Genomic DNA, 25238 nt, shown 5'->3' with positions numbered 1-25238 from the left:
TGAGGGCAGTTGGGTAGGTTGAGAGTTTGATTGCGGGTCCATTGTGGGGGTCAATCAAGAATTAATCGAGGGGTCAATTAAGGAGGCCATTGAACTCGACTGAGGGGTTCATCGGAGAGGGTCCATTGTGGTGGTCCATCGTCCCCTTCTAGTAGAACGCTCTCGTATTATTAATACAAATATACATCCTTTTCATATATCATATGTATATCTCCTTTATTATGAATACAGGTAATGAATTAATCAAGGGGTCAATCAAGGAGGCCATTGGGAGGATTGTCAAGGATTTCAACGCAGAGGGTCCATCACGGTGGTCCCCCATCCCCTCTTGTATTATTAATACAAATATACATTATTTTCATATATCATGTCTCCTTTATTATGAATAGGTAATGATTTGTTTTGGCTCAAGTCTCTGGAGAGTGGGCTCACAGGCCAAGGTGGCTGCTGCCACAGATGTCTCGGAAAGTCAGGTTGACCCGGGGGCCCGCGACCCCCCTGAGGACCCCCGGGCAAAATGATTGTTTCCTTTGCGTCTGCAGCGGAGAGTTAAGGCTGCAGGCACGTCAAGTGCACTTGTTTGGCTCCGTGCATGTTCAGACAATCAGCAAACTAGCTACAGACTGCCTAGGTAATTGTCAAGTGTAAGCAAACAGTATTTTGGCAACCCCCCCCCCCAAACCAATCACTGAAAAATAAAAGGTAGATTCTTCCCCAGTCTCCAACAAACCTCAACCTCTGAGGATGCCCGCCATAAATGTGAAATGTCAGGAGAGAATGCCTCTGGAACATGGCCCCTTCCCTTCTTGGCTGAGCGCTCTGAGCGGAGCGTCGAAGGTCTTGGCGCTGAACTGCGATGTGGGGAGGCACCCTCGCAACCCTCCCTGGGCACTCCAGGCCCCGGCACCTCAACGGCGCCCCTAGCGGATTTTGTGCCGCCTGCAGTTGCTTACCCGATTTCAGGCCTGGGCACAGTAGCGAGATTGCTTTGGTTGCCTTAGTGGATGACCTCTGCAGGGAACTGGACAGGGGGAGCGAGACCCTGTTGGTTCTCTTGGACATCTCAGTGGCTTTCGATGCCATCAACCATGGTATCTCCCTAGGTCAGCTCTCGGGGATGGGTCTCGGGGGCACCGCTTTGGGGGCATTCCTTCCTGGAGGGCCGTTCCCAGTAACGCTCCCAGAAACGCACACGGTAATGCCCCCGGAAATGCACCCAGTAACACACCAGGAAGCTCCCTCGTAACACACCCGGAAAGGCTGCCAGAAAGGCACACAGTAACGCCCCTGGAAAAGCACCCGGTAACACACCTGGAAAGGCACCCAGTAACACACCCGGAAGTGCCCCCCATAACACACCTGGAAACACCCCCAGAAAGACACCCCGGAAAGGCACACAGTAACACCACCGGAAAGGCACCCGGAAACGCCCCTGGAAAAGCACCTGGTAACACCCCCTGAAAGGCACCCAGTAACACACCAGGAAGCACCCCCCATGACACACCCGGAAACGCCCCCAGAAAGGCACCCGGAAACACCCCCAGAAAGGCACCCGGAAACGCCTCCGGAAGGGCACCTGGTAACGCACCCGGAAACACACCCAGAAAGGCACCCAGAAAAGCCCCTGATAATGCCCCCAGAAACACACTCGATAACGCACTTGTTCTCAACCCAAACTGGGAAAAGGCCTCTCTTGGGATTACATCTCCCGGACAACCGTCCTTCGGGGAGTTGTTTCCCCAGAGAAGCAGCAAATTTTCCACACTTGAAGCGAAGTACTGTATCATTTGGGGCTTAGGCATTAACAACACATTGGGGGGGATATCACATTGAGAAGTCCACCTACAAGGAGGACAGACAGACAAACAGTTACGGCTCATCCGTTTCCTAGTGTCTGTGTCAATAAGCTCACACGGGGGCTTTTGCCGAGGCGATGGTGAGATCTTTTCTTTCTCGGGCTGCTCGATCTAGTTGCCTGTCGATGCGGTCTGGCGTTGAAGCCGGTCGGCACGCTCTCGGGTGGCCCGATGACAACATGGCTGACCCCTCAAAAATAAAAGGAAGGATCAAAGGAAGGGAAGGGGAATTGGAAAGATAAGTGGGTCAGGGAGAGGGGCCGGCACCCACGCCTACCACTTGAGGAAATCCCGCACTCGGCTCCAGAGCTTGGTGATCCACAGGTTGACTCCTAAGTCCGTCAGGTACTGGATCTCGGGGGTCACCATCTTGCGGCACAGCTTGCGGTGCTTCTTGTGGATGCGCTTCTTGAGGTTGTAGCCCAGGATGGACTTCTTGCCCAGGGGCTGCCAGGGCTGCATGGCGGACTCCTGGATGGCGTTGGCGTCCACGGGGCGGCCCCCGTCGATGCAGATGCGGGTCATCTTCTCGTTCTCCTCCTGGAGGCGGGCCACGTCCTCGGCCATGCGCTCCCTCCCGTAGGCCTCCACCTTGCGCCAGAACGTGGCGTTGAAGTGCCGGTAGAGCTTGGCGTCAATGAGGTTCCAGGCGGTGGCCTTCTGGTAGAGCTCGCCCGTCAAGCGGGAGACGGCGGAGTCCTTCCGGGCGTTGAGCTTGAAGTAGAGGACGTCCTCCAGCTCCCAGCAGAGCAAGTCCTTGAGGAGCACCAGGGACTCGTCAAAGTACTCCAGGAGCATGACCAAGTGGAAGCGCCGGTCGATCTCTTGGATGGACTGCTCCACCCGAGGGCTGCTGGGGTTCAGGGTGTTGTCGTAGCCCAGGTCAAAGAGCAGGTTCTGCAGGTAGTGGGCGTTGAAGCCGTTGGGGTCGTAGTAGCGCCAGGGGTCCCGCAGGAACTCGGCCAGCTTGTCCTCCCCGGAGAGCTTCCAGGTCAAGGGAATGATGCGCCCAAAGTAGTGGAAGGAGGACTCAAAGAGGTACGCCGGGTCCCGCAGCACCGTCACAAAGGTGGCGCCGGCTGGCAGCAGCTTGCGCACCTCCTCGTACTGGAAGCGCATGTGGTTGCAGATGATGTTGAAGCACATGCCCGGGCGGTAGTCCCGCACCTGGCGGCGCTCAAAGAAGGACGGGTAGTAGAAGTCGTTGCGGCCGTTGGGGAAGGCAAACTTGAGGCGGTGCTTCTCCCCAAAGCGGAGGAGGATGTTGAGGATGGTGCTGCTGGCCGTCTTGTGGGTCTTCATGAACATGATGTCCCGCTTGGGGAGGCACCTGTGGCCCGAGAGGCTGGCGTTGGAAGACGGGGCACGGAAGGAAGAGCAAGCCGAGGGGATGGGCGTCCTGGAAAAGAAAGGCCGAGGGTCAAGGGTTAGGATGCTCCGGCTCCTGTCCCAAAACTATCCCTTCCAAGCATTGAATGCTCACTAGGACTATCCTGTGGTCAAATGAGACGAGGTGAAAATAGATGAGTTGAAATGCAATGACACCCATCTCCTAGTGAGGAGGTGTAGGACTTTCCTAGTTCTCCAACCCAGCACTCTTCACAAAGGGAACTCCAGGGACTGCAAGGGGCATCTAGTCTAACCCCTCTACTCTTTGAGGAACTGCATTGAGGAGGCCCTTACTGTCTGAAGAACCACGTCCCAATACCAGCTGCCCACATTTTGCAGTGAGGCAGTTCACGCCGATCAGGGAGACCCTTCTGCGGCAAGGATGCCCGAACTCTCCTTCCAAAGGGAGAGACCTCCCCTCTGTCCCCCTCCCCCAAGTGTGGATGCAGGGCCAGCTCACTCACTCGGTCGTGCTGGCTTGCAAGGGCGAGAGGGCGTAGGAGTAGAGCAGCAGCATGAGGCTGGTCAGGAGGGTGCCCAGCGCCAGGCCCTTGCCCATGGAGCGCCCGCTCTTCATCACCTGCAGCCGGAGGAGTCCGGGGGGAAAGACCGTCAGCATTAGACTCAGGAAGGGTGGAGGGCGGGCCTTCCGGCACACTGTGTCCATGCTTCTCTTCCCACCCTTCTCTTCGCATCCTCTCCCAGAGGGTGAGCCCTCGGTCACGGGGTGGGGAGGCTTCCAAAAATACTACTCCCCTTGGGGAGACAGGGCGGAATACAAATACAGTTGTATTATGTTATAATCCACCTTAGGGAGGATTCCTGCAAACAGTAGCAAACACTGAGTTCCATAATACAGGACGGTAAACATAGTCAAATAGCAAGCCAACCGGTTCCCAAGAGAAGTCAATAGGGATGGGCGGAAATACCATAAATCTCGGTTTTCGTAATAAAATCGTATTTATTCCTACTTGCGGATGTGGTCCCGACGAGGGCTATCTAACCCGCGATTTTGAACACTTATAGATAATTTTTGTAATTTTTTCAAAATTGTATCGGTAATAAATAAAGCCATTTTTTTAACGCAACCAAACTTGTTTTGGAGGGAAGAGCAGCCTAGCAGGGGGTTGCCTCCCTGACCAATCGGAGTGCACGTTCCTGTGAGGGGAGGGGCTTGTACGTCCTGAGTGGGGTTGTGTAGTACTACAAGACCCATCATCGCTCCAGAATCCCAGCCCTCGGTGGCTGGCAGCACATTGCACATTGCGGCAGCACAGTGTCCACCAATTTCACAGAGTTTCAGCCACAAAAACAAAGTTTCCCAAGTAGAATGAGAACTTTCAAAGTAAAGATAACCCAATGAAACAGGAAACAAGAATTTCAAAGCAGGAATAGATTTCTGCAATTATTAGAAAATGTTTTCTTATATAAGCTATGAAAAATCACCAAAAATCAGAGGATAAAGGAAACATTCTATAATTTGGTGAGCTAGCAGAGTTGAATGTGTTCTACCACTGTCCCAAATTTGACCAGGATAGCTCAAAAAGTGAGGGCGGGAGAGTCTTGTAAAATCCCCCCTCCCCGGTGCTGTTTTTCGCAATTGCGCATGCACGTCTGGCATTAACGAAGTAATTCCGAATATTCTGAATTTTTGGAAACTTCTGAAATTTTTGGCTCAAAAATAGGAAATGACTTTAGAAATGAAGCGCCAGCGCCCCCTACTTTGGAAGCGAGTATTGGACCTTTTTTTTCATGGATCGCACATGCCGAGAAGCCAACATTGGAGACCAACTTCTAACCCCCAAATTAGATAACATCACCTATCACCTAACATAACATCACCTCAAAGCATCCAAGACGTTAAGCACCTATTTATTTGATTAAAAAATAATGATTACAATGATGATGCAACCAAAAAAATCACAGAGCCAACGAAGCTGACCAAACCCGAACCAGCAGAGCCAAATAAATAGATGATTAAGGTCTTGGATGCTTTTAGGTGATGTTATGTTAGGTGAAAGGTGATGTTATTATCTAATTTGGGGGTTATAAGTTGGCTTCTCTTGGAAACCGGTTGGTTTACTCTTTGAATATGTTTATAATCCTGTATTATGGCATTCAGTGTTTGCCATTGTTGTTGGAATCCTCCCTAACGTGGATTATTGGTTTTGGAAGCCTCCCCACCCCGTGACCGAGGGCTCACCCTCTGGGAGAGGATGTGAGAAGAAGGGTGGGAAGAGAAGCATGGACACAGTGTGCCGGAAGGCCCGCCCTCCACCCTTCCTGAGTCCAATGCTGACGGTCTTTCCCCCCGGACTCCTCCGGCTGCAGGTGATGAAGAGCGGGCGCTCCATGGGCAAGGGCCTGGCGCTGGGCACCCTCCTGACCAGCCTCATGCTGCTGCTCTACTCCTACGCCCTCTCGCCCTTGCAAGCCAGCACGACCGAGTGAGTGAGCTGGCCCTGCATCCACACTTGGGGGAGGGGGACGGAGGGGAGGTCTCTCCCTTTGGAAGGAGAGTTCGGGCATCCTTGCCGCAGAAGGGTCTCCCTGATCGGCGTGAACTGCCTCACTGCAAAATGTGGGCGGCTGGTATTGGGACGTGGTTCTTCAGACAGTAAGGGCCTCCTCAATGCAGTTCCTCAAAGAGTAGAGGGGTTAGACTAGATGTCCCTTGCAGTTCCCTTTGTGAAGAGTGCTGGGTTGGAGAACTAGGAAAGTCCTACACCTCCTCACTAGGAGATGGGTGTCATTGCATTTCAACTCATCTATTTTCACCTCGTCTAATTTGACCACAGGATAGTCCTAGTGAGCATTCAATGCTTGGAAGGGATAGTTTTGGGACAGGAGCCGGAGCATCCTAACCCTTGACCCTTGGCCTTTCTTTTCCAGGACGCCCATCCCCTCGGCTTGCTCTTCCTTCCGTGCCCCGTCTTCCAACGCCAGCCTCTCGGGCCACAGGTGCCTCCCCAAGCGGGACATCATGTTCATGAAGACCCACAAGACGGCCAGCAGCACCATCCTCAACATCCTCCTCCGCTTTGGGGAGAAGCACCGCCTCAAGTTTGCCTTCCCCAACGGCCGCAACGACTTCTACTACCCGTCCTTCTTTGAGCGCCGCCAGGTGCGGGACTACCGCCCGGGCATGTGCTTCAACATCATCTGCAACCACATGCGCTTCCAGTACGAGGAGGTGCGCAAGCTGCTGCCAGCCGGCGCCACCTTTGTGACGGTGCTGCGGGACCCGGCGTACCTCCTTGAGTCCTCCTTCCACTACTTTGGGCGCATCATTCCCTTGACCTGGAAGCTCTCCGGGGAGGACAAGCTGGCCGAGTTCCTGCGGGACCCCTGGCGCTACTACGACCCCAACGGCTTCAACGCCCACTACCTGCAGAACCTGCTCTTCTTTGACCTGGGCTACGACAACACCCTGAACCCCAGCAGCCCTCGGGTGGAGCAGTCCATCCAAGAGATCGACCGGCGCTTCCACTTGGTCATGCTCCTGGAGTACTTTGACGAGTCCCTGGTGCTCCTCAAGGACTTGCTCTGCTGGGAGCTGGAGGACGTCCTCTACTTCAAGCTCAACGCCCGGAAGGACTCCGCCGTCTCCCGCTTGACGGGCGAGCTCTACCAGAAGGCCACCGCCTGGAACCTCATTGACGCCAAGCTCTACCGGCACTTCAACGCCACGTTCTGGCGCAAGGTGGAGGCCTACGGGAGGGAGCGCATGGCCGAGGACGTGGCCCGCCTCCAGGAGGAGAACGAGAAGATGACCCGCATCTGCATCGACGGGGGCCGCCCCGTGGACGCCAACGCCATCCAGGAGTCCGCCATGCAGCCCTGGCAGCCCCTGGGCAAGAAGTCCATCCTGGGCTACAACCTCAAGAAGCGCATCCACAAGAAGCACCGCAAGCTGTGCTGCAAGATGGTGACCCCCGAGATCCAGTACCTGATGGACTTAGGAGTCAACCTGTGGATCACCAAGCTCTGGAGCCGAGTGCGGGATTTCCTCAAGTGGTAGGCGTGGGTGCCAGCCCCTCCACCTGACCCTTCCAAAGGCATTTCTGGGTGCCGTTCCGGAGGCGCTTCCGGGTGCTGTTCCGAAGGCGTTTCCAGGTGCCTTTCTGGGGGCATTACCGGGGGTGTTTCCTGGTGTGTTACTGGGTGCCTTTCCGGCGGCATTACCGGGTGCCTTTCTAGGTGCCTTGGCAAGGGCGTTTCCAGGTGCCTATCGGGGTGTGTTTCCGGAGGCGTTTCCGGGTGCCCTTCCGGAGGCTTTTCCCAGTGCCTTTCCGAGGGCGTTTCCGGGTGTCCTTCCGAGGGCATTTCTGGGTGCCTATCTGGGTGCGTTTCCGGGTGCCTTTCCAGGTGCCTTTCTGAGGGCGTTTCCAGGTGTCTATTGGGGTGCATTTCCGGGTGCCCTTCCGGAGGCATTTCCGGGTGCCTTTCTGAGGGCGTTTCCAGGTGCCCTTCCAGAGGAGTTTTCGGGTGCCTTTCCGAGGGTGTTTCCAAGTGCCTATTGGGGTGCGTTTCCGGGTGCCCTTCCGGAAGCATTTCCGGGTGCCTTTCCCCAGAAGGGAGTACTTCCTGGTGTGTTACTGGGTGCCTTTCCGGGGGCATTACCATGTGCATTTCCAGAAGCGTTCCAGGGTGCCGTTCCAGGTGTGTTTCCTGAGGCTTTACCGGGTGCCTTTCCAGGTGTGTTACCGGGTGCCTTTCTGGGTGTGTTTCTGCGGGTGTTTCTGGGTGTGTTACCAGGGGCTTTTCCAGGGGCGTTTCTGGGGGCCTTTCCAGGTGCATTACAGGAGGTGCTTCCTGGTGTGTTACTGGGTGCCTTTCCAGGTGCCTTTCGGGGGGACATTTCCGGGTACCTTTCCAGGGGCCATCGAGGGTCATTTGAGGGGTTCGTCAAGGATTCAACGGAAAGGGTCCATCGATGCAGTCCCTTTTAGTGGAATACTCTTATATTACTAATACAAATACACATTGTCTTCATATATAATATATCTCCTTTATTATGAATATAGGAAACAATTTGCTATGACTCAAGTCTCTGGGCAATATATTCACGGGCCAAGATGGCCACTGCCCCGGATGTCCCGAAAGGTGAGGTTGACCCGGGGGCCCACAACCCCCCTTCGGGCAGGAAGGCCATGGCGCCAGTGCCGGTTGGTGGGGAAGTGCATCACCAGGAGGCTCCCGTGCCCCAGGCGCAACCAGACGGGGGCAGGGTGGCCGGGGGCAGGGCGGCCGCCTTTGCCGCCGCTGCAGTGCCGGAAGACGAAGTCCCGCTCGGCCCCGAAGGAGAGTGAGGCGATGGGGCTGCGTGGCTCCAGCTCCCGCTCATCGTCCCGGTGCTCCCCCATGCGATCCCGGCCATCCTTGTACCTGCCAGAAAGGAGAGCTCAGATTTCTCCCTTCTCCAGCTCTGAGAGGCCCTATTTTCTCTCTTCCCCAGCTCTAAATCCCATCAAATCACCTGTTTACGAGGACGAAATTGAAGCTGTGCCCAATGGCCTCCTGGACACGCTCCCGGAGGTGCTGCAGGATGGGGACCCAGGGCTTTGGGGAGAAGGTGGCCCCTGAATAGGTGTAGCTCAGCCCTGGCTCCCCATAGGCCGCCTGCTGGCGCGGGGCCTTGTGCCACTTCCCAAAGACATACAGCTTGGCCAAGTCCTCTGTTCCGAAGAGAGAGAAAATAATGAAACTTTTGTCCGGCCGCCCATTCAGTTGAACGTGGCTACGGTGTCGTCGGCGTACCTTGCAAATACTCGATGTCCCGCTCGAGTTCAAGAAGGATCCCGTCCGCTTCTTTTTTGCCAAAAAGGATCCTATAGTCGCAATGGAGGCCTTCGGACCGGATTTCCTTCCAGGGGGTTTCCTTTCCCTCCCACGCTCCACCCTTCTCCCTTTGGTTCTTTCCGGCCTTGATCAGGAATTTGTCCATCCTCTGTTAGTTACTTACCCAGGAAAGGAAAGGAACAAGCACCAGGTTAATGTAATAATAATAATTATTATTATAAAAGCACAGCAGACAAAAAACCAGTACAAGAAAACCGCACTACAAACTAGAGCAGAATCAGTACAAGAAAACCGCACTACAAACTAGAGCAGAATCAGTACAAGAAAACCGCACTACAAACTAGAGCTGACAGCTGGCACAACAAAACATTGCATGGAAAGTTCCTTGACAAAATTGAAGGAAAAGCTGATAAGGGGAAGATCTGGCTCTGGCTCACGAATGGGACCCTGAAGAAGGAGACAGAAGGCCTGATCCTTGAGTGCCGTGCCACAAGATCTCAGACGGCATTTGGAAACAATAGACATTGACAAAATTACGATCTGCCAACTGCAAAAGGCCACCCTGCTGGGATCTGCAGCATCATCCGAAAATACATCACACAGTCCTAGACACTTGGGAAGTGTTCGACTTGTGATTTTGTGATACGAAATCCAGCATATCTATCTTGTTTGCTGTGTCATACTATGTCGTTGTGTGAATAATAATAATAATATATTTGAATATTATATGGCATAATAATATAATAATACAATTATTTAATATGGTACAATTATATAAAATCAACAGTACAAAATAATAATATGATATAATAATAATAACAGCAGTAATATATTTAATAATGTAATACAATACAATAATAATACACTATTATAATGGTATATTTATATTACATGTAGTATTACTAATAATATTACAATATAGTGTTATAGTACAATATCGCAATATATAATGCTTATATTGTACTATACGAATAATATAATATATTGTATGTACATATGACTTGTAAGCCGCCCTGAGTCCCCTTCGGGGTGAGAAGGGTGGAATATAAATGTTGCTAATAAAATAAATAAATAGTATAATAACAATATATTATAATGCAATATGTTATATACTATGGTATAATAACAAAATAATTAACAATATAATATATCATGGCATAATATAATTATAATATGATATGATATAATAATATAATAATGCAACATAATTAGAGAGAAGGGATCTATGTTAATTGCTGTAATAACATGTTTCATGCATGTCTATGTTTGATGTTTTTATAGTTTTAATGGTTTTAATCTACAGTTGTATGTTTTTGATTTAGATATGTGATATTTTTATATATATGTAAAGCATTGAATGTTGCAATTTATTATGTTGTAAACCGCTTTGAGTCCCCCCCCCCAGGGGTGTGAAAAACAGTATAGAAATGCAGTTAATAATAATAATAATTTGGTATAATATAATAATTTAATTATAAAAATAGAATTTGGTATAATATGGTATAATATAATAATATGGTATAATACATATGATATAACAATCATTATATATGAGATATATATATATATATATATATATATATATATATATGGTATATTACAATTATATATATGATATATTTTACAGTATATATTCTACCATATAATAATTATATTATATGGTAGAATAAAAATAATATATGGTATAATAATAAGATAACAATAATAGAGTATAACTATAATATATAATAAAACATAATAGTATGATCGGGTAAAATAATATTAAAATTATAATATAGCAATATAATATAATCAATTATAATAATAGGGTATAACAATAGAATATAAATATAATAGAATATAAAATAATATATTACTGTACTATAATATTATCATATAATATTATTATAAAACAATATACAATAACCATCTTATAATATATGATACTAGATCTATATGTATATATATATTATAATATTAACATAAACCTATCATATATATATATATATATATATATATATATATATATACACTGTATATTACAATATTATATAATAGATTAATGTCATATACTATAGTGTAATGAGCAATATAATAATATATTAATATGCTAAAAATAGGCCTAATACCATGAAGTAATATATTACAAATAATATATCAAAAAAGCATAAATATATATATATATAATAGGCCTTACGGTATAGTGCAACAATGCAGTAATAGTATAAATAATATAACTGTAGAAAATACAGCAATAGTATATGAATATAGAGATAAATAGTCACAGTCTCTCAGCCTCACACCAATTCCTGGCTCTCAAGGAAGGCACGGCGCATGCGCACAGCTACCCGAGTGCGCAAATCCATCTCGCCTCAAGAAGCAGGGCTCGCACTGCGCACGCGCGGACGTAACCAAATCCCACCCGCACGTCGCTGAGAGAGACCGCGCATGCGCAGTGCTTTCCGCGCCAATTTCGAGCTTACAGACAAACCGAGACGCGGAGGAGGAGCCGCCATGATCGGGCAGAGGACCCTGCGCTCTTTCTTCTCCCCGGTCGCCGCCGAGAAGTGGAGCCGCCCGTCGGAAGACAATGGAGACGCCGAAGAGAAGGTAGAATTCGGGGTATTTTTGGCTTTTCTGAGGAAAAAGAGGCTCCTTACAGGGACAGCCAATCAGAAAGCAGGATGGGCGGGGCCAAAGCGATTTTATCCAATGAGGGCGGGGCGGAGGCGGGACATTTCCTCCCTATCCACCAATGGGAACGCGGCTTCTGTTTGGGCGGGAAATAGTACACTTTACCTCATCTATTCCCAATGGGCTGGAGCCACAATGTTACTCGCCTGTCAATCAGGAGTCTGGAGGGGCGGTTCCGTCCAATGAGGGCGGGGTGGAGGCGGGACCTTTCCTCCTGAGCGACCAATGGGAACGCGGCTTCTGTTTGAGCGGGAAATAGTATATTTTATCATCCATGCCAGCCTCTCCCAAAGGGGAGGAGCCATTTTTTCCTTGCCTGCCAATCAGGAGTCTGGAGGGGCGGTTCTGTCCAATGAGGGCTGTACTTTCCCTCCTGGTGAGCCAATGGGACGCTAGGAGGGGCGTGGCTTCAGTGTAGCACCTTATCCATCTCTAAAATCAGTGTTCCTTATCTCCCAATCAGGAGACGGGAGGGGGTTGGAGGCGGGACCTTTCCTCCTGGCGAGCCAATGAGGAGCTAGGAGGGGCGTGGATTCCATGTATTATTCTCAATATCCCACGGGGAGGAACCACAGCCAATCAGGAAGCGGGGGCGGAGCGATGCTCATTAGTAGGTACGGTTCACCCAATGAGGCAGAGGGAGGGCGGGGCTTAGGGAGGCAGCGGGCCAATGGGGGCCTGGGAGGGCGTGTTTTGGTGTGTTTTTTTCCCGCGCCCGCCTCCACGTGTGCGGAAGTGCGGGCTTTGTTTTGATGGGGCGGTTGCGGGCCTTGCTGAGGGTGTGCTTGCCTGTCTGGCAGCCCTGCAAGAGGGCCAAGGCCGACGAGGCCGGAGCCCCGCTCAGCCCGGAGCTGGTCGAGCGCATCCGGAGGAACAAGGAGGCCGCCCAGGAGAGGCTGCGCCTGGCCCGCGCCCGAGGAGGAGGAGCTGGAGCAGGCCTCGCCCCCGAACACATCGCCCCCGCCTGGAAGGCCGCCCTCGAACCCGAGTTCCACAAACCCTACTTCCACCAGGTACCCAGTCATAATAATAAATAATTCATATTATATGTCATCATCATATCATAAAATAGAATAATTATAATAATTCATATTATATGTATACATAATATTATTTTATATTATACATATCACACAGAATAATAATAGTAATAACAATAATAATAAACTTCAGGTCCAGAAACATCATCATCATATCATAAAATAGAATAATAATAATAACTTCAGGTTCAGAACATCATCATCATATCATAAAATAGAATAATAATAATTCATATTATATGTATACATAATATATTATACATAGTATCCCACAGAATAATAATAGTAATAGTAATAATAATAAACTTCAGTTCCAGAAACATCATCATCATATCATAAAATAGAATAATAATAATAACTTCAGGTTCAGAACATCATCATCATATCATAAAATAGAATAATAATAATTCATATTATATGTATACATAATATATTATACATAGTATCACACAGAATAATAATAGTAATAGTAATAATAATAAACTTCAGTTCCAGAAACATCATCATCATATCATAAAATAGAATAATAATAATAACTTCAGGTTCAGAACATCATCATCATATCATAAAATAGAATAATAATAATTCATATTATATGTATACATAATATATTATACATAGTATCACACAGAATAATAATAGTAATAGTAATAATAATAAACTTCAGTTCCAGAAACATCATCATCATATCATAAAATAGAATAATAATAATAACTTCAGGTTCAGAACATCATCATCATATCATAAAATAGAATAATAATAATTCATATTATATGTATACATAATATATTATACATAGTATCCCACAGAATAATAATAGTAATAGTAATAATAATAAACTTCAGGTCCAGAAACATCATCATCATATCATAAAATAGAATAATAATAATAACTTCAGGTTCAGAACATCATCATCATATCATAAAATAGAATAATAATAATTCATATTATATGTATACATAATATATTATACATAGTATCCCACAGAATAATAATAGTAATAGTAATAATAATAAACTTCAGGTCCAGAAACATCATCATCATATCATAAAATAGAATAATAATAATAACTTCAGGTTCAGAACATCATCATCATATCATAAAATAGAATAATAATAATTCATATTATATGTATACATAATATATTATACATAGTATCACACAGAATAATAATAGTAATAGTAATAATAATAAACTTCAGTTCCAGAAACATCATCATCATATCATAAAATAGAATAATGATACAGTAGAGTCTCACTTATCCAACGTTCTGGATTATCCAACACATTTTTGTTGTCAATATTTTCAATATATCGTGATATTTTGGTGCTAAATTTGTAAATACAGTAATTACAACATAACATTACTGCATATTGAACTACCTTTTTCTGTCAAATATGTTGTATAACATGATGTTTAGGTGCTTAATTTGTAAAATCATAACCTAATTTGATGTTTAATAGGCTTTTCCTTAATCCCTCATTATCCAAGATACTTGCTTATCCAAGCTTCTGCCGGCCCGTTTAGCTTGGATAAGTGAGACTCTACTGTAATATGTTATAATATATAATATAATGATGATGTGATAATATCAATCATACTAATATACAATAATAATATAGCAATATCAATTCTAAATTTAATAGTACAATAATATCAATTCTATTCTAATAATGTGCAATAATATTTTAATATCAATTCTGTTATATAATAATGATAGAGTAATATCAATTATGTTATAATATGTAATAAAATAATGATGTGATAATATCAATTGTATTGTAATAATATACAATATCAATTATATTATTATATGCAATAATAATATAATATAACAATATGCAATAAAAATAGAATGATATCAATTCTATTATAATAATAATAAAATATCAATTAGATTATTATAATATATAATAAAATAATATCAATTCTATTATAATAACATGCAATAATAATATAATAATTTCAATTCTGTTGTAATAATGTGCAATAATAATATTATGTTATCAATTCTGTCATATAATAACAGAGTAATATCCATTCTGTTATGATAAGGTACAATAATAATATAATATCAATTATACAAGTAATAGATTAATATAAATTATAATAATATATAAAAATAATGATTATGTTTTAGCAATTCTATTTTAATAATACGCAATAAGAATATAATGTCAATTCTATTATCATATATAATAACTAGCTGTGCCCAGCCACGCGTTGCTGTGGCGAAGTGTGGTGGTATGAGAAATAAAGTATTGAGGAATTGGTGGTAGTTAAGGTAAAGGGTCACCTGGGCTGAGTGGGTTGCTAGGAGACCAAGTGGGCAGAGCTTAGCCTTCTAACTGGCAGCAATTGGGTAAAAACAATTATTCCTCTCCCTCTAATTAGGACTTTATTTTTCTTTTCTTTTTGTTGTATCAACCTAGAGGCGTGGATGAGGGGTTGTGATGTCAATTTTCGAGGTTGTGGGGTGTTTACTTTTGTTGTTTTGTCCGCTGCCGTGATGCCATCACTCTTTTATATAGATAAGATAATATCAATGATGTTATAGTAATATGTAGTAATTATTATATATAATAACTAGCTGTGCCCGGCCACGCGTTGCTGTGGCATTGTCTGGTGGTGTTGGTGAGAAATGGTTGAGGTAGTGGTGGTATTGAATGTCTGTTGTGTGGTTGTCTTTATGTTTAGTAGGCATTTGGTTGTTTGTGTACTGTGAAAGTGGTGAGGGTAGAGGGGGTCTATGTCCCTGTGTAGTATTGTATAGTATACGTTGTCCATGTGTTGTGAATGCTTGGATTGTGTCCTGCTGCATAGTAGAAAGGGTTGGGCTGGATGGCCCTTAGGGGTCTCTCCAAACTCTTGGATTCTATGCTTCTATTATTATTATTATTATTATTATTATTATTATCATCATTATCATCATCATCATCATCACTATGTAGAGGCTGGATGGCCATCTGTCAGGAGTGCTTAGATTGTGTCCTCTTGCATGGTAGAAGGAAGTTGATCTGGATGATCCTTAGGGGTCACTCCAAACCTTAGGATTGTATGATGATATTATTATTATTATTATTAGTATTAGTATTGAGAGGCTGGGTGGCCATCTGTTGGGAGTGCTTGGCTTGTGTCCTGCATGGCAGAATTGGGTTGGACTGGGTGGCCTTTAGGGGTGTCTCCTAACTGTCTGATGCTATGATTCGATGTGTGTTATTATTGTGCAGATATTGGATGGCCATCTGTCAGGAGTGGTTGGATTGTGTCCTCCTGCATGATATAAGGAAGTTGAACTGGATGATCCTTAGGGGTATCTGCTAACCTTAGGGCGGAACTTAGCCTTGTAACTGGCAGCAATTGGATAAAAACAATTATTCCTCTCTCTCTAATTAGGACTTTATTTTTCTTTTCTTTTTGTTGTATCAACCTAGAGGCGTGGATGATGGGTTGTGTTGTCAAATTTCGAGGTTGGAGGGTCTGTAGTTTTTTTGTTTTGTCCGCTGCCCTGATGCCATCACTCTTTTATATATATAGATAACATTAACATCAATTATGATTCAATAATAATACAATAATGTAGTAATAATAATAATTCATCTTTCTCCCCAAACCAACCAGCTGATGTCCTTTGTGGCCGAGGAGCGCCGCCGCCACACGGTGTTCCCTCCACCGCACCAGGTCTTCACCTGGACCCAGATGTGCGACATCCACCAGGTGAGGGGCTGCCAGGCCATCTGCCGGGAGGGATCAAGTGGTGCCTTCCCTCATGCATGAGTGTGGCTGAACCTGCCTTCCTTCCTTTCTGTCTTTCCAACCAGGTGAAAGTGGTGATCTTGGGCCAAGACCCCTACCACGGCCCCGGCCAAGCCCACGGCCTCTGCTTCAGCGTCCAGAGGCCCCTCCCGCCACCACCCAGGTATAGCATCGTATTATTGTAATAGTATAATAATATAGTAAATACTAGCTGTGCCCGGCCACGCGTTGCTGTGGCTTAGTCTGTTGGTGTTGGTCAGTCTACATGAGGTTGTATTTGTGCTGTGACCTCCACCCTTCTTTATACTCACATTAGTAGTAGTATTTGAAGTCTGTTACCTTCTTTAATTTTTGTGTTGATTGATAATTGCTTGAGATCCCTGTTGTCTTTGGTTTGTTGTTAGTTGTAATGTCTGATTCTGCTGAGTGCGGTTTATATTTTCATTGTGGTACAATAGTCTTTTTTTTGTTTTGCCTGTGAAGGTGTTTATTATTATTGTTGTTGTTGTGGTCATGAAGGTTGGATAAGTTAGAGGCTACTGTATTGTTTTTTGGAGGCTCAGTGTAGCACTGACTGGCCTCTCAGCCTCAGTGCCTGGCTGTTTCTTGCCTGTGATGGTGTTGATTCTTATTGTTGTTGTTCTTGTCATTGTTATTATTGTAATTGTTTTTTTTTGGAGGCCAAGTGTGAATGTAGGGATTGGGGAGGTGGATGAATTGTGTTGTCAAATTTTGTATTTGTTATAGTCACAATGCGTTGTTGTGAGTTTTGTGGGTCCGGATTGTGGTTTTGTGGTGTGGTTGTGTTGTTACAACTGAGAGGCAAGGCTTTTGTGTTGTGTTGCCAAGTTTTGTATTTCTGGGGCGTTTAGTTGTGTGCCAAGTTTTGTATTTCTGGGGCATTTAGTTGTGTTGTTATAGTCACGATGCACTGTTGTGAGTTTTGTGGGTCCGGATTGTGGTTTTGTGGTGTGGTTGTGTTGTTACAATCGGGAGGGAATGCTTTTGTGTTTTGTTGCCAAGTTTCGTATTTCTGGGGCGTTTAGTTGTGTTGTTATAGTCATGATGCGTTGTTGTGAGTTTTGTGGGTCCGGATTGTGGTTTTGTGTTGTGGTTGTGTTCTTACAACTGGGAGGCAAGGCTTTTGCATTGTGTTGTCAATTTTTGTATTTGTGGGGCGTTTAGTTGTGTTATAGTCACGATGCGTTGTTGTGAGTTTTGTGGGTCCGGATTGTGGTTTTGTGGTGTAGTTGTGTTGTTACAACCGGGAGAAAAAGCTTTTGTGTTGTGTTGTCAAATTTTGTATTTCTGGGGCGTTTAGTTGTGTGCCAAGTTTCGTATTTCTGGGACGTTTAGTTGTGTTGTTATAGTCACGATGCATTGTTGTGAGTGTTGTGGGTCCGGATTGTGGTTTTGTGGTGTGGTTGTGTTGTTACAACCGGGAGTCAAGGCTTTTGCATTGTGTTGTCAAGTTTTATATTTCTGGGGCGTTTAGTTGTGTGCCAAGTTTCGTATTCCTGGGGCGTTTAGTTGTGTTGTTATAGTCACGATGCGTTGTTGTGAGTTTTATTGGTCCGGATTGTGGTTTTGTGGTGTGGTTGTGTTGTTACAACCTGGAGGGAAGGCTTTTGCGTTGTGTTGCCAAGTTTTGTATTTCTGGGGCGTTTAGTTGTGTTATAGTCACGATGCGTTGTTGTGAGTTTTGTAGATCCTGTATGGTTTTGTGGTGTGGTTGTGTTGTTACAACTGGGAGGCAAGGCTTTTGCATTGTGTTGCCAAGTTTTGTATTTCTGAGGCGTTTAGTTGTGTTGTTATCGCATGATGCGTTGTTGTGAGTTTTGTGGGTCTGGATTGTGGTTTTGTGGTGTGGTTGTGTTGTTGTAACCTGGAGGCAAGCCTTTTGTATTGTGTTGCCAAATTTCATATTTCTGGGATGTTTAGTTTTGTTGTTATAGTCACTGCGCAAACAACTTTATCATTTTATATATATAGATAATAAATATAAGAATTATATGGCGGATCCTTTCTATCTCTGTGCTGCCCTCTTGTGGTCATGTCTGAGGTTTGCAGCAATATATAAATATCATATAATAAATATAATAATAAACTAAAATAATTACTTTCCAAGCCTTTCTGTTCCTTTTGGCTGCATCTGGGCCAGAATATAATATAATACAATATTTATATATAATACTAGCTGTGCCCGGCCACGTGTTGCTGTGGCAAAGTGGTGGTGGTATTGGTTAAAAATTGTTGTGTAATTTTTATTTGAGGTTATTTGGTTGTTGTATGTCTTTCGGGCTGTGTGGCCATGTTCCAGAAGCATTCTCTCCTGACGTTTCGCCCACATCTATGGCAGGCATCCTCAGAGGTTGTGAGGTTATTTGTATTTTTTAATTAATTTTATTGTAAGTTATCTTTTTATTTATTATATTTTATTATTTTCTTGTATTATTTTTAGTTATTTTCTGTTATAGTATTTTATTGTATTAATTTTTTAGTGTTTTTAATTATTTTTAGTTTTTTTATTATTTTTTATTGGGCTGCTAGGAGACAAAGTTGGAGGAGCTTAGCCTTCTAACTGGCAGCAATGGGATAAAAGCAATTATTCCTCTCCCTCTAATTAGGACTTTATTTTTCTTTTCTTTTTGTTGTATCAACCTAGAGCCGTGGATGATGGGTTGTGTTGTCAAATTTCGAGGTTGGGGGCCTGTAGTTTTGTTGTTTTGTGGGTCGCCGTGATGCCATCACTCTTTTATATATATAGATAATAAAAATAAAACTATAGAGCTAATCCTTTCATTCTCAGTGCTGCCCTCTTGTGGCCACATCTTGAGCATTGCGTTCATATGTAAATATAATAACAATTAATAAATATAATAATAATATAGTAATAAACTAAAATAATTACGTTCCAAGGATTTCTGTCCCTTTTGGCTGCATCTGGGCCAGAATATAATATAATAATAATTTATATATAATATAATAATAATATAATAAAAATAAAACTATAGAGCTAATCCTTTCATTCTCAGTGCTGCCCTTTTGTGGCCACATCTTGAGCATTGCGTCCATATATAAATATAATAACAATAAATAAATATAATAATCTAAAATAATTACGTTACAAACCTTTCTGTCCCTTTTGGCTGCATCTGGGCCAGAATATAATATAATAATAATTTATATATAATATAATAACAATATAATAAAAATAAAACTATAGAGCTAATCCTTTCATTCTCAGTGCTGCCCTCTTGTGGCCACATCTTGAGCATTGCGTTCATATGTAAATATAATAACAATAAATAAATATAATAATAAACTAGAATAATTATGTTCCAAGCCTTTCTGTCCCTTTTGGCTGCATCTGGGCCAGAATATAATATAATAATAATTTATATATAATATAATAATAATATAATAAAAATAAAACTATAGAGCTAATCCTTTCATTCTCAGTGCTGCCCTCTTGTGGCCACATCTTGAGCATTGCGTTCATATGTAAATATAATAACAATTAATAAATATAATAATAATATAGTAATAAACTAAAATAATTACGTTCCAAGGATTTCTGTCCCTTTTGGCTGCGTCTGGGCCAGAATATAATAATAATAATAATAATAATAATAATATAATTAATAAAAAATAAAACTATAGAGCTAATCCTTTCTGTCTCAATGCTGCCCTTTTGTGACCACATCTTGAGCATTATGTCCATTTGTAAATATAATATAATAGCAATAAAGAAATATAATAATAATATACAGCTTTGGAGCCGATCCTTTCTATATGCTGCCCCCTTTTGGCCGCATCTGGGCATTGCAGCTGATCCTTTCTGTCTCTATGCTGCCCCCTTGAGGCTGCATCTATGTACAGCAATGGAGCTGACCCTTTCTGCCTTTGGTTTGCTTTGCAGCCTGGAGAACATTTACAAAGAACTGGCCGCGGACATTGAGGGGTTTTCTCACCCGGGACACGGAGACCTGAGCGGATGGGCCAAACAAGGTAAAACCCTAAAAGGGGGTCTCTCTTATTGTTATTATATTATTATTCTATATTTTATTATTATTAATATTATATATTTATTATTATATTATATATAATAATTATAATATATCCTATATATTATATTTATTGTATTTTTGTTATTATTATGGATATTATTAATGTTATATATTATTATTACTGTATTATTATTATTATATTTATTTATTTATTATTTAAACTTATATGCCGCCACACCCCTAGGGCTTGGGGCAGCTTACAAGAAAAGCTAAAATCTAACAATTTAAAAACATCTTTAAAATATCTTTTAAAAAACATCTTTAAAAAACTCTATGGCATTAATATATTACATCATGTTCTATTATATTAAATATGATATAATATATTTCTATATGATAGGTAATGAGTATTGTTATAAGATGTTGCTATTATTTTCTAATGTAATGTTTTGTATTAATATACGGCATTCTGTTATATTAAGTATTATATAATATATTTCTATATGATAGGTAATGAGTATTATTATAAAATGTTGCTATTATTTTCTAATGCAATGTTTTGTATTAATATATGACATCATGTTCTATTATATATTACTATATGATATGTAATGAGTATTATAAGATGTTGCTATTATTTTCTAATGCAATGTTTTGGTATTAATATATGACATCATGTTCTATTATATTAAGTATTATATAATATATTACTATGTGATGTATAATGAATACTATTATAATACGTTGCTATTATTTTCTCATGTAATATTTGGTATTAATATATGACATGTTCTATTATATAAAGTATCATATTATATATTTCTATATGATAGGTAATGAGTATTATTATAAGATGTTGCTATTATTTTCTAATGTAATGTTTTGTATTAATATACAACATTCTGTTATATTAAGTATTATATAATATATTACTATATGATAGGTAATGAGTATTATTATAAAATGTTGCTATTATTTTCTAATGCAATGTTTTGTATTAATATATGACATCATGTTCTATTATATTAAATATTATATATTACTATATGATATGTAATGAGTATTATTATAAGATGTTGCTATTATTTTCTAATGCAATGTTTTGGTATTAATATATGACATCATGTTCTATTATATTAAGTATTATATAATATATTACTATGTGATGTATAATGAATACTATTATAATACGTTGCTATTATTTTCTCATGTAATATTTGGTATTAATATATGACATGTTCTATTATATAAAGTATCATATTATATATTTCTATATGATAGGTAATGAGTATTATTATAAGATGTTGCTATTATTTTCTAATGTAATGTTTTGTATTAATATACGACATTCTGTTATATTAAGTATTATATAATATATTACTATATGATAGGTAATGAGTATTATTATAAAATGTTGCTATTATTTTCTAATGTAATGACATCATGTTCTATTATATCAAGTATTATATAATATATTACTATGTGATGTATAATGAATACTATTATTATACGTTGCTATTATTTTCTAATGTAATATTTGGTATTAATATATGACATGTTCTATTATATAAAGTATCATATTATATATTTCTACTAGCTGTGCCCGGCCACGTGTTGCTGTCGCAAAGTGGTGGTGGTATTGGTTAAAAATTGTTGTGTAATTTTTATTTGAGGTTATTTGTATTTTTTAATTAATTTTATTGTAAGTTATCTTTTTATTTATTATATTTTATTATTTTCTTGTATTATTTTTAGTTATTTTCTGTTATAGTATTTTATTGTATTATTTTTTTTAGTATTTTTAATTATTTTTAGTGTTTTTTTATTATTTTTATTGGGTTGCTAGGAGACCAAGTTGGAGGAGCTTAGCCTTCTAACTGGCAGCAATTGGATAAAAGCAATTATTCCTCTCTCTCTCTAATTAGAACTTTGTTTTTCTTTTCTTTTTGTTGTATCAACCTAGAGGCGTGGATGATGGGTTGTGTTGTCAAATTTCGAGGTTGGGGGGCCTGTAGTTTTGTTGTTTTGTGGGTCGCCGTGATGCCATCACTCTTTTATATATATAGATATGATAGGTAATGAGTATTATTATAAGATGTTACTATTATTTTCTAATGTAATGTTTTGTATTAATATACGGCATTCTGTTATATTAAGTATTATATAATATATTTCTATATGATAGGTAATGAGTATTATTATAAGATGTTGCTATTATTTTCTAATGCAATGTTTTGTATTAATATATGACATCATGTTCTATTATATTAAATATTATATATTACTATATGATATGTAATGAGTATTATTATAAGATGTTGCTATTATTTTCTAATGCAATGTTTTGGTATTAATATATGACATCATGTTCTATTATATTAAGTATTATATAATATATTACTATGTGATGTATAATGAATACTATTATAATACGTTGCTATTATTTTCTAATGTAATATTTGGTATTAATATATGACATGTTCTATTATATAAAGTATCATATTATATATTTCTACTAGCTGTGCCCGGCCACGCGTTGCTGTGGCAAAGTGGTGGTGGTATTGGTTAAAAATTGTGTAATTTTTATTTGACGTTATTTGTATTTTTTTAATAAATTTTATTGTAAGTTATCTTTTTATTATATTTTATTATTTTCTTGTATTATTTTTAGTTATTTTCTGTTATAGTATTTTATTGTATTATTTTTTTAGTATTTTTAATTATTTTTAGTGTTTTTTATTATTTTTTATTGGGTTGCTAGGAGACCAAGTTGGAGGAGCTTAGCCTTCTAACTGGCAGCAATTGGATAAAAGCAATTATTCCTCTCTCTCTCTAATTAGAACTTTGTTTTTCTTTTCTTTTTGTTGTATCAACCTAGAGGCGTGGATGATGGGTTGTGTTGTCAAATTTCGAGGTTGGGGGGCCTGTAGTTTTGTTGTTTTGTGGGTCGCCGTGATGCCATCACTCTTTTATATATATAGATATGATAGGTAATGAGTATTATTATAAGATGTTACTATTATTTTCTAATGTAATGTTTTGTATTAATATACGACATTCTGTTATATTAAGTATTATATAATATATTACTATATGATAGGTAATGAGTATTATTATAAGATGTTGCTATTATTTTCTAATGTAATGTTTTGTATTAATATACGGCATTCTGTTATATTAAGTATTATATAATATATTTCTATATGATAGGTAATGAGTATTATTATAAGATGTTGCTATTATTTTCTAATGTAATGTTTTGTATAATATACGACATTCTGTTATATTAAGTATTATATAATATATTACTATATGATAGGTAATGAGTATTATTATAAGATGTTGCTATTATTTTCTAATGTAATGTTTTGTATTAATATATGACATTCTGTTATATTAAGTATTATATAATATATTACTATATGATAGGTAATGAGTATTATTATAAGATGTTGCTATTATTTTCTAATGTAATGTTTTGTATAATATACGACATTCTGTTATATTAAGTATTATATAATATATTTCTATATGATAGGTAATGAGTATTATTATAAGATGTTGCTATTATTTTCTAATGTAATGTTTTGTATAATATACGACATTCTGTTATATTAAGTATTATATAATATATTACTATATGATAGGTAATGAGTATTATTATAAGATGTTGCTATTATTTTCTAATGTAATGTTTTGTATTAATATATGACATTCTGTTATATTAAGTATTATATAATATATTTCTATATGATAGGTAATGAGTATTATTATAAGATGTTGCTATTATTTTCTAATGTAATGTTTTGTATAATATACGACATTCTGTTATATTAAGTATTATATAATATATTACTATATGATAGGTAATGAGTATTATTATAAGATGTTGCTATTATTTTCTAATGTAATGTTTTGTATTAATATACGACATTCTGTTATATTAAGTATTATATAATATATTTCTATATGATAGGTAATGAGTATTATTATAAGATGTTGCTATTATTTTCTAATGTAATGTTTTGTATTAATATACGGCATTCTGTTATATTAAGTATTATATAATATATTTCTATATGATAGGTAATGAGTATTATTATAAGATGTTGCTATTATTTTCTAATGTAATGTTTTGTATTAATATACGGCATTCTGTTATATTAAGTATTATATAATATATTTCTATATGATAGGTAATGAGTATTATTATAAGATGTTGCTATTATTTTCTAATGTAATGTTTTGTATTAATATACGACATTCTGTTATATTAAGTATTATATAATATGTTTCTATATGATAGGTAATGAGTATTATTATAAGATGTTGCTATTATTTTCTAATGTAATGTTTTGTATTAATATACGGCATTCTGTTATATTAAGTATTATATAATATATTTCTATATGATAGGTAATGAGTATTATTATAAGATGTTGCTATTATTTTCTAATGTAATGTTTTGTATTAATATACGGCATTCTGTTATATTAAGTATTATATAATATATTTCTATATGATAGGTAATGAGTATTATTATAAGATGTTGCTATTATTTTCTAATGTAATGTTTTGTATTAATATACGACATTCTGTTATATTAAGTATTATATAATATATTTCTATATGATAGGTAATGAGTATTATTATAAGATGTTGCTATTATTTTCTAATGTAATGTTTTGTATTAATATACGACATTCTGTTAT

The 25238-nt window shown here is 39.8% G+C and overlaps 4 protein-coding genes across 8 annotated transcripts in view; 2 read left to right on the top strand and 2 right to left on the bottom strand.

Moving 5' to 3' along the window:
- Positions 1 to 2128: 2128 nt before the first annotated feature.
- Positions 2129 to 3912, bottom strand: LOC134292932 (galactosylceramide sulfotransferase-like). The gene is made up of 2 exons (XM_062958806.1): positions 3710 to 3912; positions 2129 to 3300 (listed from the first exon to the last, which is right to left on the bottom strand). The coding sequence occupies exons 1-2, from the start codon at positions 3910 to 3912 to the stop codon at positions 2130 to 2132; spliced, it is 1374 nt and encodes a 457-aa protein (XP_062814876.1). The 3' UTR covers position 2129.
- Positions 3913 to 5489: 1577 nt separating this feature from the next.
- Positions 5490 to 7281, top strand: LOC134292931 (galactosylceramide sulfotransferase-like). The gene is made up of 2 exons (XM_062958805.1): positions 5490 to 5692; positions 6138 to 7281. The coding sequence occupies exons 1-2, from the start codon at positions 5490 to 5492 to the stop codon at positions 7264 to 7266; spliced, it is 1332 nt and encodes a 443-aa protein (XP_062814875.1). The 3' UTR covers positions 7267 to 7281.
- Positions 7282 to 8242: 961 nt separating this feature from the next.
- On the bottom strand, positions 8243 to 11388 carry LOC134292946 (DNA oxidative demethylase ALKBH2-like). Of its 4 annotated transcripts, none has more exons than XM_062958829.1 (4): positions 11312 to 11388; positions 9006 to 9205; positions 8725 to 8923; positions 8243 to 8633 (listed from the first exon to the last, which is right to left on the bottom strand). In XM_062958829.1, exons 2-4 carry the CDS (start codon positions 9190 to 9192, stop codon positions 8312 to 8314), a joined length of 708 nt encoding a protein of 235 aa, XP_062814899.1. In that variant the 5' UTR covers positions 9193 to 9205; positions 11312 to 11388; the 3' UTR covers positions 8243 to 8311. The 4 variants fall into 4 exon arrangements, with proteins under 4 accessions (XP_062814899.1, XP_062814900.1, XP_062814898.1 ...); XM_062958830.1 differs by having other exon boundaries at positions 11330 to 11346; XM_062958828.1 differs by having other exon boundaries at positions 11224 to 11345.
- A 69-nt stretch (positions 11389 to 11457) lies between these two features.
- Positions 11458 to 25238, top strand: part of LOC134292945 (uracil-DNA glycosylase-like) — a 21181-nt gene continuing 7400 nt past the window's right edge. For both annotated transcript variants that reach the window (XR_010000042.1, XM_062958827.1), the window contains exons 1-5: positions 11458 to 11636; positions 12521 to 12733; positions 16382 to 16477; positions 16582 to 16679; positions 20439 to 20527. Coding sequence is in view for 1 of the 2 variants with exons in the window: in XM_062958827.1 (XP_062814897.1) it covers positions 11475 to 11636; positions 12521 to 12733; positions 16382 to 16477; positions 16582 to 16679; positions 20439 to 20527 (658 nt within the window). In the remaining variant the exon portion in view is untranslated. The remainder of the gene's footprint in view (positions 11637 to 12520; positions 12734 to 16381; positions 16478 to 16581; positions 16680 to 20438; positions 20528 to 25238) is intronic.

The sequence above is a fragment of the Anolis carolinensis genome, chromosome Y, assembly GCF_035594765.1.
Source record: "Anolis carolinensis isolate JA03-04 chromosome Y, rAnoCar3.1.pri, whole genome shotgun sequence".
In the NCBI taxonomy this organism is placed as follows: domain Eukaryota; kingdom Metazoa; phylum Chordata; class Lepidosauria; order Squamata; family Dactyloidae; genus Anolis; species Anolis carolinensis.
Note: the sequence above shows the minus strand (reverse complement) of the source record. Positions and strands in the feature narration are given on the sequence as shown.